This window comes from Lolium perenne, unplaced genomic scaffold, assembly GCF_019359855.2.
Source record: "Lolium perenne isolate Kyuss_39 unplaced genomic scaffold, Kyuss_2.0 unplaced21, whole genome shotgun sequence".
Classification (NCBI taxonomy): Eukaryota; Viridiplantae; Streptophyta; class Magnoliopsida; order Poales; family Poaceae; genus Lolium; species Lolium perenne.
In genome coordinates this window covers 1-15141 of record NW_027248979.1, presented here as the reverse complement: position 1 = coordinate 15141, position 15141 = coordinate 1, and the positions used below count along the sequence as shown (strand labels likewise).

At 45.7% G+C, this 15141-nt stretch overlaps 1 protein-coding gene across 2 annotated transcripts; it reads right to left on the bottom strand.

Annotated features, from left to right (window-relative positions):
* Nucleotides 1–270: 270 nt before the first annotated feature.
* LOC127326452 (uncharacterized) lies at nucleotides 271–7071 on the bottom strand. Of its 2 annotated transcripts, none has more exons than XM_051353308.2 (4): nucleotides 6787–7071; nucleotides 6139–6301; nucleotides 4329–4497; nucleotides 271–3485 (listed from the first exon to the last, which is right to left on the bottom strand). In XM_051353308.2, the coding sequence occupies exons 2-4, from the start codon at nucleotides 6250–6252 to the stop codon at nucleotides 541–543; spliced, it is 3228 nt and encodes a 1075-aa protein (XP_051209268.1). In that variant the 5' UTR covers nucleotides 6253–6301; nucleotides 6787–7071; the 3' UTR covers nucleotides 271–540. The 2 variants fall into 2 exon arrangements, with proteins under 2 accessions (XP_051209268.1, XP_051209267.1); XM_051353307.2 differs by having other exon boundaries at nucleotides 6139–6285.
* Between the last annotated feature and the right edge of the window lie 8070 nt (nucleotides 7072–15141).

Here is a 15141-nt window from a genome sequence, read left to right as displayed (position 1 = left end):
CAATAAAAATCGGCATATCAGCAAAAGAATTAATTAGCTGGCTGACACGTCTCTGCTGATGCCTCAAAAGGCATGCTAGCATGCGCCATTTTCTGCAGGCATACAAGCACAAAATAAAGCAGTCAATAGAAACCCATAAACAAAGAGTGTGCATTCTCAACAAGATTATGATTCACTTTTAACACGCTCCTTCTAAGCTTTGTGTCAAAATATGATAAAAGACCAGACAAATCAACACCCGTTTACAGATAGACCAACTGAAGTTCAGTGTAAAAACGGAAATAAAATATACAATCCATTACATGGATGTACTTTACTTTTGAATCCTGAAAAAATCATGTTACAACGCCTTCAGTTATTATTACATATTTACACGCATACAAGAGTGCTCAACTGCTCATGACTCACAAGTTATAAGCCTCTCCATCTGCCCCTAACTCAGATAGTACAGCCTTACACCAAAGTACAAAACTATCATCTGGAATGCCTCCCCAAACAAAAATGTGAGGTAGGAAAGGTACGAATGTATGATGGGAGTAATTAGCTAAGTGAGGCCAACTTCTTCTCCAGACGCTTTGATGAGCGGAGGGCCTCCAGAGCCTCTGCCTGCTTCCCTTCCCGCTTGAAGGCGAGGGCCTTCAGTTTCTCAGCCTTGATCTGTTCCTCAAGCTGACTTTTCTCATTCTGAGGCTTGCTTGTAACTGTGACCGTTGGCCTTGCTTCTGCTTTCGCAGAAGGTTGCGCGTTCATAGACGGTGTGGACAGGTCAGCTGCGCTCCAGCCAATGGACTTTAAGGCAGACATCATCTGAGGATCGAGAAGATCCTCCACAAATGCGTCACTTGCTTCAGCCGACTTGCCTGCAGAGCTCGAACCCTGGCTATCTGCCTCCTCCAGTTGGCTCTCTAGTGACTTGGCCAACTCGAACTCCGCGTCTGCTTCCGCAGTCTTTCCTTCTCTCCTCAACTTGAGGGCATTGCGTTTGTGAGTGAGGGATTCACGTTGGATTCTGAGGCGATCTCGGCTAGACATTGCTTTCTGAGGCTGAACTGACTTATCCCCGGCTGGAGGGGCATGGGCCAACACGTCAGTGTGGATACTTGCACTAGCAGGTTGCTGGACCGAATTGCTCTGTTGCACAACTGATGTCGCTGACTCATACACACCAGCCACACCATCTTGTTGAGCGCCTTCAAGACGCTTCTCTAAGAGTTTAGCTAGTTTTAATTCTTCTCTAGCTTCTGCCAACTTCCCTTCTCTCTTAAACGCAACCGCTTTTCTCTTATGGAGTAAAATATCATCTCTGTGTGCGTCGCTTCCAGGTGCCTTTAAAGGATCCTTATGATCAAGAACATTAGAAGGTGAACGTGATCCTTCTGCAGTTCCTGAAAGATCAGCAATAGCTGTCCTGGATGCATGAGTTTCAGTTTGAGGTTTGATTCTACTAGCTACAGGATCTGTTGATGCCTTAAGTTCGACTGCATGCACTGGCAATGAAACATCCTCCTTCGATGTATTTCTTAGTGATGATGCAGTAGCATCAACATGAGGGATATGTTGAATATCATATTTATTTTCCGCAGTCTGGTGTTCGTCAGGACCTGCAACTTTTTGGCTGGCAGCTGAGTTAGCCAATTCTTCCATCTCCGACAGTTGCTCCTCCAAGACCTTCGCCTTCTCCAGTTCCTCTTCAGCTTCCGTATTCTTCCCTTCCCGCCTAAATGCAAGAGCCTTCCTTTTTATGGCAAGCAATTCCTTCTGGATCTGACCTTTATTCTTCTTTGGCTTCTTAGCAACTACAGGCGAAAGATTCGATGGTTTATGTGTTACTTTCACAGAATCAGTATCATCGTCTTCCCATCCCATATTTTTCAACACAGATAGCAATGCTGGATCCTGCATGTCATTGTCTGTCACCTCAGGTTCATAGCTTTCATCGGTGAAATCCAGACTTGGGGGTTCAGCCTTATATGGGGCTGTTGAACTAAAGTTCATATTTTCGTTGGCTACAGGTCTTTTAGAAGAATTTTCAAGCCCTTCGAGTTGCTTCTCAAGAATAGCGCCTTTCTTCAACTCTTCCTCAGCCTCATCGACCTTCCCATCCCTTCTCAAGGCTAGTGCCTTCTTTTTCAGAGCTAGCAGTTCCCTCTGGATTGCTAGCTTACTTTTTGGTGCTGATACACGACGCGTGCTAATCTCTGTGACAGTGATATCTTCAGTGTCTGTAATTTTCTGTCCTGGAGTAAGGACCTTTGATTCTGGCCGTTCACTTTCCAGATCCTTCTCAAGTAATTTTGCCTTTTTAAGCAATGACATGGCCTCTGCAATGTTACCAGCCTTCTTGTGAGCAACAGCCTCTCTTTTCAGTGCAAGCACTTCTTCCTTTAGTACTTCTTGATTCAAAGAAGAAACATGTTCATGACTTTCTGTTTGTTTGTCATCCTCTTCAGTCCAACCAAATGACCTTAGGGCAGCAGCCATATCTGGGTCATTGATATCATCGTCTGTAACATCGAAGTTGCTATCAAACGCAAGATCATCTGAAGCACCCAGAATTTGTTCAAAACTGATAGCAGGTAGTCTTGAATTGTCAAATAGTATATCATCCTGGTTATCATCGTCCATGTTATGAATCATTGCAGCCAAATCATCATCAGACTCTTCTGCTTCGCCTAGAATCTCCTGTTCTTCCAGTTGTCTTTCCAAAATTTTGGCCTTCTTTAGTTCTTCCTTTGCTTCGGCAAGTTTACCTTCTCGCTTCAGCACTAGGGCCTGTCTCTTCAGAGCATTAACCTGAGATTTGTCAATACCGCCACTTTTCTTGCCCTCTGATGATTTTGGCGCTACTTCTCTAAGAATCTGTGACAGCTCTCCTTCGACACTCATAGCAGTTGGCCTTGCTTCATCATGAAGATCTGCATCTGACCAGCCTAGATCTTTGAGTTCAGAGGCAAGATCACTCTTTTCTTTTCTAACCCTTTTCCCAGCTGGATCCCTTTTTGTTACAGCGTCATCGGTATCATTTATCTTCTGGGTACTAATAACAGCACTTACATTAGGAGATTTTGTAGCCATTCTTTTGCTCTTTCTCAATTCTAATTCAAGTGCTGCCGCTTGCCTCTCAAGCTCTTTACCACGTTTGAACGCCCGCAGTGCTTCCTCGGGTTTTCCTTCTGACTTCAATGTTTTGTACCTGTTCTTCTCCTCTACTGCTTGTTGACGCAGTTCTTCCGGAGTAAAAATGGATGCAGTGTTGTTGAGTTCGTAATTTTGTGCTTCAGTTGAAAGGCTTCCACCTCCATTCCCCTCCATACTGGCTTTTCTGGAACCGGGACTAGAACTGGATGAGCTGGCAGTGCTTACGGTTTTCCCAGGAAGCTCAGAACCCAGAGATTCCCTGCGAGAAAACTGGCTGTGCATCCCATCACCTCCAAGAAGTTCGCTAAGTATTTCATCCTCTGGTTTAGAAGCTGTTTTTGTGTTAGCTGTGAAAAGAACATACAGAGGATTATTTACATGTTAAGTAGTTTTAGCAAAACAAATGGGAAAGGAAATATATAATTGTGTACTATTCAAGTTGGCAACTGCATACTACTACAACTGGGAGTAAAACTTGATGGTGGAACCAACAGGTAGTTTGGTATTTTAAGTGTGCACCGTCCATCATAGATTGAATTCTATGCATGCACAATCCATTTTTCTTATTTGCATATTTCTTCATGGACGTTTTCGTTCAGAGATTGTTAAGTTTATATGTGAAATACACAAAATAATAAACAAAAGCAAATTAAAATGAGAACTATGAAACAACCAAGCCAGTAACAACCTCACATCTGTAACATCTACAGAGTATAGAGCTTTTCATAATAAAGATCAAAATATGTCTGTAACTAGTTAGACAAGTCAGCACTACATTAAGAACTGTAGCTAACAGTCAAATTAGTACACTAACCAAAAATAATTTAAGCTCCATGTGACTGGACAAATACTGTGGAAGTGTTTAATTATTTTGCAGTAAGAAGAAGCAAGCCACATTGTTTGGTTACTGAGTCAATTATTTCCAATGTTTTAAACCAATGCGGGTACATATACATCTCATACAAAAAATCCAAACAGGGCATGAATGTTGCACAGCTTGGCCCAGCAGCTCGACTGTTCACAAGTGCCCAAATGCGCTCTGATTGGAAATATAGCACAATTCAAAAGCAATTCTATCCCATGCTAACAATCGGATTTTTAATTTGCAATCTAGCAGGACTTGTCACTTTAAGGTGTATCAGCTATCAAGTACTGACCAAATCATAACTTCTTCTTGGAAACAAACTGACCTTTCAGGGTTCTATTTTTGTGCCCATATCTCATCTCATAACGCGCCGCTTCCTCAAGATTCTTGCAAGGATCACAAATCCGAACAGGTGAGTCGCCCTGTCCACGTAAAACCATCCTCTTTTGGGTGCAGCTGCTGCAGAAGAGGCCTCCGCATCTTTGGCAATGATGCTACATGTTAAATGCCCAAAAATTAGCATAGCTCCTCCAACCATCTCCATAATATTACAAGAGATCTATAGTTTTTTTTTTGTCAAATGGCAAATTTACGAACTATAAGCACAGTGAATCCAAGCATTTAATACTGAAACAAAAAAACAGCATACTCCCTCCGTTCAAAAAAAGTCTGCTCAACTTTTTTAGATACAGATGCATCTATAACTAAAGCATGTCCATATATCTCCGTATCTTAACAAAGTTGAGCAGCTTTTTAGGGACGGAGGGAGTTTATTTATTCGACTCACTGAATCCAAACTTCATGAGAGACCAGCACCAGCCATCTATCCCTGTGACGACCACACAGAGATTTGCTATTGCCAAGGGATGAGTTGAGCGGGAATAAGTGTGTCCGTCATAAGACAGCTTACATTGCAACTATTAACGACCAACAGATGGTAGCATTGATTAAACAATTGTTTTGATGGATTCATGTGTTTGCCCTTTCCTGGTGAATTTTGCAGGTAACTGAGAAAGTTTAGTAAGATATGCAGGCAAGGTTCTATAACTCAGTAACAGGTACTCTATAAGCAACCCTATTTTGTAGCAAAAATACGGTAATCAGCCTTGTAACTAGCTTTCTGTTTAATATTTTGGATTTATGAATGTATGTCCGCATAGCATAAACTAACATCAAAGCAATTTTCAGTCAACATATATAGCCCCCACACCCACCCACCCTCTTTGTGCAATCTCAGGTAATGGCCTCATCCACCATGACATTTTTCAACTGTACAGAAATAGTCGAAGGTGTACAACACATTGAGGTATGTTGTCCCATGATCCGAACTGAGTAATAATATGCTGAGATCATGTTGTCAACAACTCATCTAACCATCTTGTAAGACATGTTGAAAGCTCGCATTAAACCAGATAAAACTGTTAATACCCAGTTTTAGTTGAGAGGTGAGCGTGCAACGAGAACTCGTCCATGATCCAAGTAATCAGTAGACTTGTTCTCAGATCATAGCAAGCAACGTGAATAAGTGATCCAAAAGTGAAGAGGGTTTCCATGAAATGCAATTGAATTTTAGCTGGGCATAACACGCAATATGAGAAAAAAATATTGCAGAACCATCAGTAAATTTTGAAACCCAACAATTCTACCCTACTAGATTATGGCAGAGGCATCAATTTACAGTAAATAACATCAAAGCAATTTTGGGTCAATTTACACACACCCACACGCACACTCTTTGTGCAATCTCAGGTAATGGCCTCAAAGCACGTTGTGGTCCGTTGGGCTGCGATTCATACCAAGTACTGATAGGGTAAGATGGTGCATGAACAACCACCTTGTGAGCCATGTCGAAACCTCACAACAGCTAAACCTTTTAAAATTGTTAAGCCCGGTCATGTTCTAAAATTGTTCTTAGAACATAGCAAGCAACGTGAACATTGAACATGTGATCCAAAAGTGAAGAGGATTTGCATGAAATGCAATTGAATTTGAGATGGGCATGACACGCATTATGACAAAGAAAGATCGTCGGTAAATTTTGGAACCTAAATATTCTAGCTTAGAAGATTATGGCAGGGCGAGGGGAGTAGATTATGATTGGCATCATCATCGCGATGCTAAAACCATGAGATTACCTTGCGAGTGAACAAGGAGAACTGAGCAGAACAGCCCTGGCAGTTGGACGCATCCAGCACCCAGGTTGCCCCTCGCATCGACGGCTTGGGCGGGAGCCCGATCTTTTCCAACATAGCTGCAAGTAGGAAGGAACCTCACGCGGCTACCTGCAAGCAGAGAACTCTGCAGGTTAGATTTGGTCAGTAGACTAGACCTCATGTGAAGTTCATCAGAAGTGCATTTGTATGCAATTCTCGAAATACAGGCTATGATCTACAGCAACAACTTACTACTAATCACTAGTAGTAATTAGCAGGGGAGGGCTTGGCGTGGAATGGGGTTCTTCAGTTTGACCCCAAAAAAAATTAGAGTAGAGAAAATAATCTGCGCCCGCGCCTTGGCACCAACTCGTATGGGCTCAACTAAGATGGATCTTGCGATCACTTCCAGAGCAAGGGAATGATCTACTAGAACGAAACGGACATGAGAACGATCCGCCGAAGCAAGCTAGCTAGGGTTCCTTTACCGACAGGAGAAGGGGCCAGTCCACGGCAGCCCAGCAGCACCAGCAGTGGCGGAGCTTGAAAAAAAGTGGAAAAAAAAAACATTCCCCCGTCCCGTGCTATGAAATCGCTAGTATCAAAAAACTCGGGAAGAAAGAAATGTACCTGGGCAAGAAAACTGGAGAGGAGCAGGGATCAATTCAGTCGCGTGCGTTGTGGCCTTGCGAGTTGCGATGCGGCCGCACCTGCAGGGCTGCGGGTGGCGGTGATGCCCTGGCGGCTGGCCCCTGGCTGCGGGCGGCGGCGCGGCGCTGCTGCCTCCACCGATTGCTTTATCTAAATCGCAAAACCTAGCAAGTTTGGGGAGAGATCGGAGAAAGAGGAGGAAGAACACTCCACAACGCGTCCAATCTCTATTACACCAACTGTCTGCAAAGCTAGGGAACTATTACTTCGATGACATGTGGACCCCATATATGTAAGGCGAACGCTACCCCCCTCGGTCGCTCCACTGCCGTTCGTTCCACCACATTAGAGCATCTCTAACAAGATTTAGTCTCCCAAAAACCAGAGTTAGTCCGTTTTTGGTAGTGGCGCAGAATAGAAACCGTAAAAATGAACTAAAAACATGAAATTAGAAATTTCGCGGGAGAATTCATCGATGAACACATATAGACGACAGTTGTTGCTCCGATTGAACACCAAACTTTAAATAATTCGATCTAATAACCTTAATTAGCTAATATCTGCAGCAGTGCGATCTAATTTTGCCCAAAATCGGCCCAGCGGCCTCTACGCGCGACGGCGGCGGTGTTGGCCGTGGAAGGAGAGGCGGCGGACGCTTGGAGCTCCTAGTCGTCGTCGAGCTCGACGATCTCCAGCTGGAAGCGGCGGGCGCGTTCTTCACGGCGCGCCGCCTCGTATTCCTCGACTTGTCGGACGGCGTCGGCCTCCTCGCGGCGCCAGCGTCGACAGGCCTCCGCGGCGGACACGGCCGCCACCTGAGCGACGACCGCCTCCTCCTCCTCCTCCTCGTCGTCGTGGACATAGTCCTCGGCGGACACGACCGTCGCCGCCGTCTGCGCGACGACAGCCATCTCCGCCTCCTCCTCTGACTCTTCCTCCTCCTCCTCCGACTCTTCCTCTCTGACTCTTCCTCTTCCTCCTACGACTCGGACCAACGGAGGCGTCGCGAACCGCCGGTGGAGGACCCCTCCCCTCCGAGCGCGTACTTGGCGAGCTTCCCCGGGGGCGTGAGCCCCCTATTGGTCCACCGGCGGGCGCTGCGCTTGCGCGCGCCCTCCGAGCGGACCCATTTCCGCCGCTTCGTCTCGGTGCGGAATACGGGCGGACGCGGCGGCGAGTCCCCGCCGCCCAATCCCGCGGGTTGGCTGCCAGCACCTCCACGGGAGGCCATCGCGCGGCGGAGGGTGGAGGTGCGGTGTCTGGCTGCGCGTGGATTGCTCGTCGGAGCAGGGGACTGGAGGCGGCGGAGGAAGAGGAGACGGCGGAGGGGAGTAGGGTTTGCGAACCGAACTCCTCTCCGTGAACCCTTTTAATAGGGGTCGTGCGGGGAGTTGTTCGGGTCCCTGAACTTCCAATTCGGGCCGGCCCAATTTTTCGGGCGCTGATCGGCGCCAGTTTCAGCCCGAACCCGTAAATCCGCCGGAAAAGTTCGGTTCCGGCGGGATTTACGGGCTCTGTTAGAGATGCTCTTATAACAGCATCTCCACTTGTCCTCCAAGGGTCCGGCGTCGCCCAGCCACGACCCTTAAATTAGTTTTTCAGTTGGTGCAGCCCAACTCTTCATCCAGCGCTCCAGTACGAACCCAGTATAAAAGGAGGTTAGCGGGACCGCCGGCGCGCCACATGTTGGCGGGAACGAAGCGGGAAGAAGGCGCGGGAAACGTCTCCTGGCTGTGAACCCGGCTCGTCAGTGTCGGTGTAGTCATCTTCCTCCTCATCTTCCTCCTCGCCTTTCGCACCCGTCGAAGACTGCTCGCCTTCATTAGCGCTTGATCGTCTTCGGTGTCGGTGTTAATGCTCACCAGCGCCTTCTCGTTTTCAGCGTCGGCGTTAATGCTCACCGATGCCCCCTCAACGCCATTTAAAGCCATCGCGCCGCCTCCTCGCTGCACATTTCAGCCAGCCACAGCTTCTTCCTCGTCGAGCAAATCATCGCCCTCCTCCATCTGCTCCATCACCGGCTCCCTTGCCATGGACCAATGCGAAACAGACGGCGGCGCTACCAACGGCTTCGACCGCCGCTGGCTTCTCGTCGCCGAGGCGCGCACACTGTGGACACGAGACATCGGATACCAAACAGATAGGGAGAGAGATTTACCCAGATTCGGGGCTCTCGATGAGGTAAAACTCTTACTTCCTGCTTGTCTGATCTTGATTATCGAAATTATCGGGTTACAATGGGGTAGCCTTAGGCTAAGACTAAGATCTAGTCGAGAGGCAAAGATTTCTAATGACCTAGCTCTAGACTTGCGGTGAATCTGGCTGTGGTGATTGTGCATCCCTCGGCAGACCCTCTCCTAGCCCTTATATTGTAGGCCAGGTCCCAAGATTTTTGTCCGGGTTCGACTAGATTACAAAGAGTTCTATGTCTAAACTTTCATTGTCATTCGTCTTCTTGCCTTGTTCATCAAGAATCTTTCTTCGGAACCGACGTATCAATCCTCCTTGGTCGGTGGATGATCTTTATGGGTCCCTGGTTGCGCCGTAGGAGGTAGCATAATATTGGTTACCCGAAGGGTAATGCCCACATCAATAGCCCCCGAGTAACTGGTCGAAGTAAAGCTTCGGGTAGGGACTAAAATTGTCTCCTGTCAACACCCGTATTTTTAAGTCCAGATGCCTATTATGCCGTACATCGCAATCCCAGGAATATTATTTTTGCGAGACATAATAGATTGATATCACAGAACATCATTGATTACAAACCATAATTTTCTTACATCAAGGGATCACATGATCCAGTCTTACAATAATAGTTGATCTAATGATCAATTACAAAACACACAGCGGAAGAAACATAGTAGCGGTCCATCTGTTCCACAGGCAACGTGTAACAGCCCCGGATAATACCCCTAATAGATTTGTTTGTTCTTTTTCTTTTATGCATCATCATGACATCATGCATCATATCATCCATGTTTTCACTAAATAAATTATTTTATAAAGTCCTCTCATATGGTTTATATAATAAACCCTCCCTTTGTCTGTTCATTTAAGAAACCCTAAAACAAAACTATTTTATTTTGCTATAATATGGTTGGCAATGATAGCCATTACTTATATGTTTCTCTCCACCTCTATATTCAAAATTCAAACTTTGGTTTGACTTGATTTCAAATCATTTGCAAAACAGTTTTCAAAAGAGAAAAAGATGTTTTAAATAAAACAAAACCCTCCCTGGGCCTCTCTCTTTCTTCTCTGATCTAACCCGTTCCTTCTTTCAACCCAGATCTAGCCCACCTACCTTGGCCCGTACCCCTTGGCTTATCCCCTTCTCCTTTTCGTCGAGACAGCGACTAGAGCACCACACGCACATGGCGCGAGAGCCCTGTGGTTCTCTCCACCACCGCGCCACCTGATCTCCCTCCTCCCCTTTCTCCCTCTCTTCTCTGTGAGCAACGAAACAGGAGAAAACCCCACAGCAACCACCAACCTCACCATGGCGCCGCCGCTCCACTATGTCCCCCGTCGTTCTGAGGGCACCGATGGATGCGCCTCGCCGTCCTCTACATCAAGGTCCGAGGAATCGCTCCGGGAAGCTTCCAATCAAGCGCTATTTTGCCGATTCTTCTCCAACTCCGGCGGGAAAAACTTCGATTCCGGTCGCCCTGGACAACCTCCGGCTTCCCCGACCCCACCTGCACCATTCTGGTGAGCTCCCCATCCTCCTACCCCTCCCCACGGACTCCCTCTCCCTCTCAGTTGTTCTGCCGATGGTGACGACCATTTTTACCCGCAGACCCTCAACACCGACGACCTTCTGGTGGTGCCCCGGCCTCTCCTTCGCCCCTGCAGGTCCTCCACGTTGTTGTGCATCTCCAGCGCCCACGCGCCCTTCCCGATTCGCTCATCTCCGACGTTCCCGAGTTCGTCCTGCAAGTTTCCGCCATGGCACGAGCTCCGCTGTGAGCTGCTTCAAAAGGAGACGTGCCTCAACTTTATCAACATCCAAGCACTAGCCCAGCTGGTTGGTTCTCCCGCTCTGGATCAAGAGATCCTTAGTTCGATCCACCCACCCTTTTCGGATCACGTCTCGCATCATATCGAGACGTGCTAGTTATGCATGTTCACCTAACATATATGCGGAGTATTTCGGATATCCGCCTAAGGTTTTCCCCGCTCCGCTTAATATTGAAGTAGCGAACTGATGTCTACGCACGCTTCTTTTCCTGTAGACAGTGTTGGGCCTCCAAGAGCAGAGGTTTGTAGAACAGCAGCAAGTTTCCCTTAAGTGAATCACCCAAGGTTTATCGAACTCAGGGAGGCAGAGGTCAAAGATATCCCTCTCAAGCAACCCTGCAATTACGATACAAGAAGTCTCTTGTGTCCCCAACACACCTAATACACTTGTCAGATGTATAGGTGCACTAGTTCGGCGAAGAGATAGTGAAATACAAGTAATATGGATGATTGTAAGTAGTAATTGCAATCTGAAATATAAATGGCAGCAAGCAAACATGTAATAGAACATTAAATAAACGGTGATTCTTATTTGGAAACAAGGCGTAGGGATCCCACTTTCACAAGTGGACACTCTCAACAATGATCACATAATAAAATAAAGATACTCTACACTCTCTTGTTGGATAACAAACACCATTCATTGTGTAGGGCTATAAAAGCACACCTCAAGCCGGAGTAAACAAGCTCCACAACATCCGGAGTTCATATTTAAGTAACCTCTAGAGTGCATAATAGACCGTTGCAATTTAGACCGAGTACTAACATAGCATACACACTATCAACAATAGCTATGAAAGGGGGAATAGATCGCATCAATACTATCATAGTAATAGTTAACTTCATAATCTACAAGAGATTACAATCATAACCTACGCCAAGTACTACATGATGCACACACTGTCAACATTACATCATGGAGGAGGAATAGAATACTTTAATAACATCACTAGAGTAGCACATAGATTAATAGTGATACAAAGCTCATGATCACACAAAGATCACATGGGAGAGAGAGATGAACCACATAGCTACCGGTAGAGCCCTCAGCCTCGGGGGAGAACTACTCCCTCCTCATCATAGGTGTAACACCCCAACTTTTGCAACCTTGTTTAATTGTCCTTAGTGCAAAAATTAGGGGGAACAAAAACTTTTCCTATAAACTAATTGGATGAATTGCCTTGATCTGTTTGTTATGATGAATTGTCTTGTTCTTTTTGTTGAGCTTTGACTTGAGCTACCCATAGAGCAACACCTCTAGTGTTAAAACAACTTAACAACTCACTAAATAAAACACATGTGTGACCCTGAAACATTCTTTTCCTTTCATAAACCCTATACTTGGTGTTTTCCCATAAAGTACCTCAACACACAATTTCTAGTCTCGAGAAAAATAGAGAAGCTATGGCCACTCTTGTATTACCTTAGTATATTCTATTTAAAAATAATTGAGCCTTTTTACCTAAACCTCAAACCCTCTTTTGTTTTGTTTTGTTTTGTCTATGTCTCAAAATTCCTAATTCAAAAGATCTTGCCAAAAACCTTTTCTTTGAAATTGGGCTATGATCACTTAGGTCATAATATCACAAAATGGTTTCTAAAGATATTATGTTTTAATCCAAAGTATTTACCAAATGGCTTACCCTATGTGACTCTAAAATCTTGTGAAAACTTTTATTTGTAGTTTTGGTTCCTTCAAATAAAATGGAATGATCCATATTTCCTATTTCCTCCATGGATTATTCTACTCTTCTAAAACTCTCTCCTCTTTTTCTAATATTTCAAGAAAGCCTAACTGTTTAATCTAAATAATAATAAAATCAAAGCCATAGACAACAAATTAAATGGTATTTGAATCTGTGATCAAATACCCATGGCATTGCCTTTGCCATTAAGACATCTCACATATCCATCAATCAAGATCACACCTCCATATAGTCTTGACCTTGGAAAATTACTTTTTATCTAACAAATCAATCTCCATGGGTATACCTATCTCTTCAAGAAAATTCAACTTGGCCTAACCATGTTGATAACCTTCTCTATATCATCTTTCCTTAGAGCTCATCTAGCAAAAGTAGCTTGATCTACTTCAATAATGTTCCTTTGCTTCACCTCTACTCCTTCTCACTTTATCTATAAAATTTGGGTACATCACCACCATCTCCATATAGTCTTGACCTTGGAAAATTACTTTTTGTCTAACAAATCAATCTCCATGGGTATACCTATCTCTTCAAGAAAATTCAACTTGGCCTAACCATGTTGATAACCTTCTCTATATCATCTTTCCTTAGACCTCATCTAGCAAAAGTAGCTTGATCTACTTCAATAATGTTCCTTTGCTTCACCTCTACTCCTTCTCACTTTATCTATAAAATTTGGGTACATCACCACCATCTCCCCCTCACCTTGTCTTAAAAATTCCAAACCTTGTTGGACCAACATGGTCTTTTGATAATTTCAAATCATTAATATCTTTTCTCCCTTCTCCTTTTCAATTGAGCTCATTCAAAATCTGTCCACACCAAATTTTGGACCAACACCTTTCTTCAACACCATCAACCACCCTCTCTCCCTTTGAATTGAAAATTTCCAACTTTGCAAATCTTGTTGAAATCCTTGTCTTGCACATGGGGGACTTGTTCAACACCACCATGCACCTTCTCCTTCCCATACCTTTGTGTCTCTCAAATGCCAAGTTGAGACCATCACCATTCACCCCTCTCTTTTCCCCCCTTCTCTCTTTTCCTTCTTGCACATGACCGGGGCCAAGTCTCCCTGCATCCCCCTCTATCTTGTGCGCCCTCCAACCCTAAGGCCCAGCCCAGGGACGAACCCTGGACCTTTCCCTCTCCCTCCAACGAGCCCAGCACCAGCAACCCACATCCTCTGTGCCAAAACCCTATCGATGCCCGAGAGAAGAAAACCCACGCGCTCAGAACCCCTCCCGCTCGATCTCCTCCCCTCTCCCGCGCCTGCAGCCCCCTCTGCTGACGTCCCCCACCCCTACGTCACTCCCCCACCGCCCATGACGTCACCCTTCGTCCCTCCATTGGCTGAAGCCACCACCCACGCACCACCCGATGCCCTCCGCCCGGCTATAAAAGCCACCCAGCAGCCTCCCTCTCTTCCTCACAGCACCTTCCTCTTCACTCCACACCACCCTTCCCCCCGTCCCAGAGCTCCCACGGAGTGCGTAGAGGTGATGTCTACGTTCCCCCTCCTTTCCTGTAGACAGTGTTGGGCCTCCAAGAGCAGAGGTTTGTAGAACAGCAGCAAGTTTCCCTTAAGTGGATACCCAAGGTTTATCGAACTCAGGGAGGAAGAGGTCAAAGATATCCCTCTCATGCAACCCTGCAACCACAAAGCAAGAAGTCTCTTGTGTCCCCAACACACCAAATAGGTGCACTAGTTCGGCGAAGAGATAGTGAAATACAGGTGGTATGAATATATATGAGCAGTAGCAACGGTGCCAGAAAATAGCTTGCGGGCGTGTAGTTGATGGTGGTGGTATTGCAGCAGTAGTAACCATGAAAAAGTAAAACAAGCAGTAGTAACGCAGCAGTATTTAGGAACAAGGCCTAGGGATTACACTTTCACTAGTGGACACTCTCAACATTGATCACATAACAGAATAGATAAATGCATACTCTACACTTTTGTTGGATGATGAACACATTGCGTAGGATTACACGAACCCTCAATGCCGGAGTTAACAAGCTCCACAATAATGCTCATGTTTAAGTAACCTTAAGTGTAAGATAGATCAACAGACTAAACCGAGTACTAGCATAGCATGCACACTGTCACCTTCATGCATATGTAGGAGGAATAGATCACATCAATAATATCATAGCAATAGTTAACTCCATAATCTACAAGAGATCATGATCATAGCATAAACCAAGTACTAACACGGTGCACACACTGTCACCTTTACACACGTGCAGGAGGAATAGAACTACTTTAATAACACATCACTAGAGTAGCACATAGATAGTAGTGATACAAAACTCAGATGAATCTCAATCATGTAAAGCAGCTCATGAGATCATTGTATTGAGGTACATAGGAGAGAGATTAACCACATAGCTACCGGTACAGCCCCGAGCCTCGATGGAGAACTACTCCCTCCTCATGGGAGCAGCAGCGGTGATGAAGATGGCGGTGGAGATGGCAGCGGTGTCGATGGAGAAGCCTTCCGGGGGCACTTCCCCGCTCCGGCAGGGTGCCGGAACAGAGATCCTGTCCCCCAGATCTTGGCTTCGCGATGGCGGCGGCTCTGGAAGGTTTTCGTGGGTTTCGTCAATT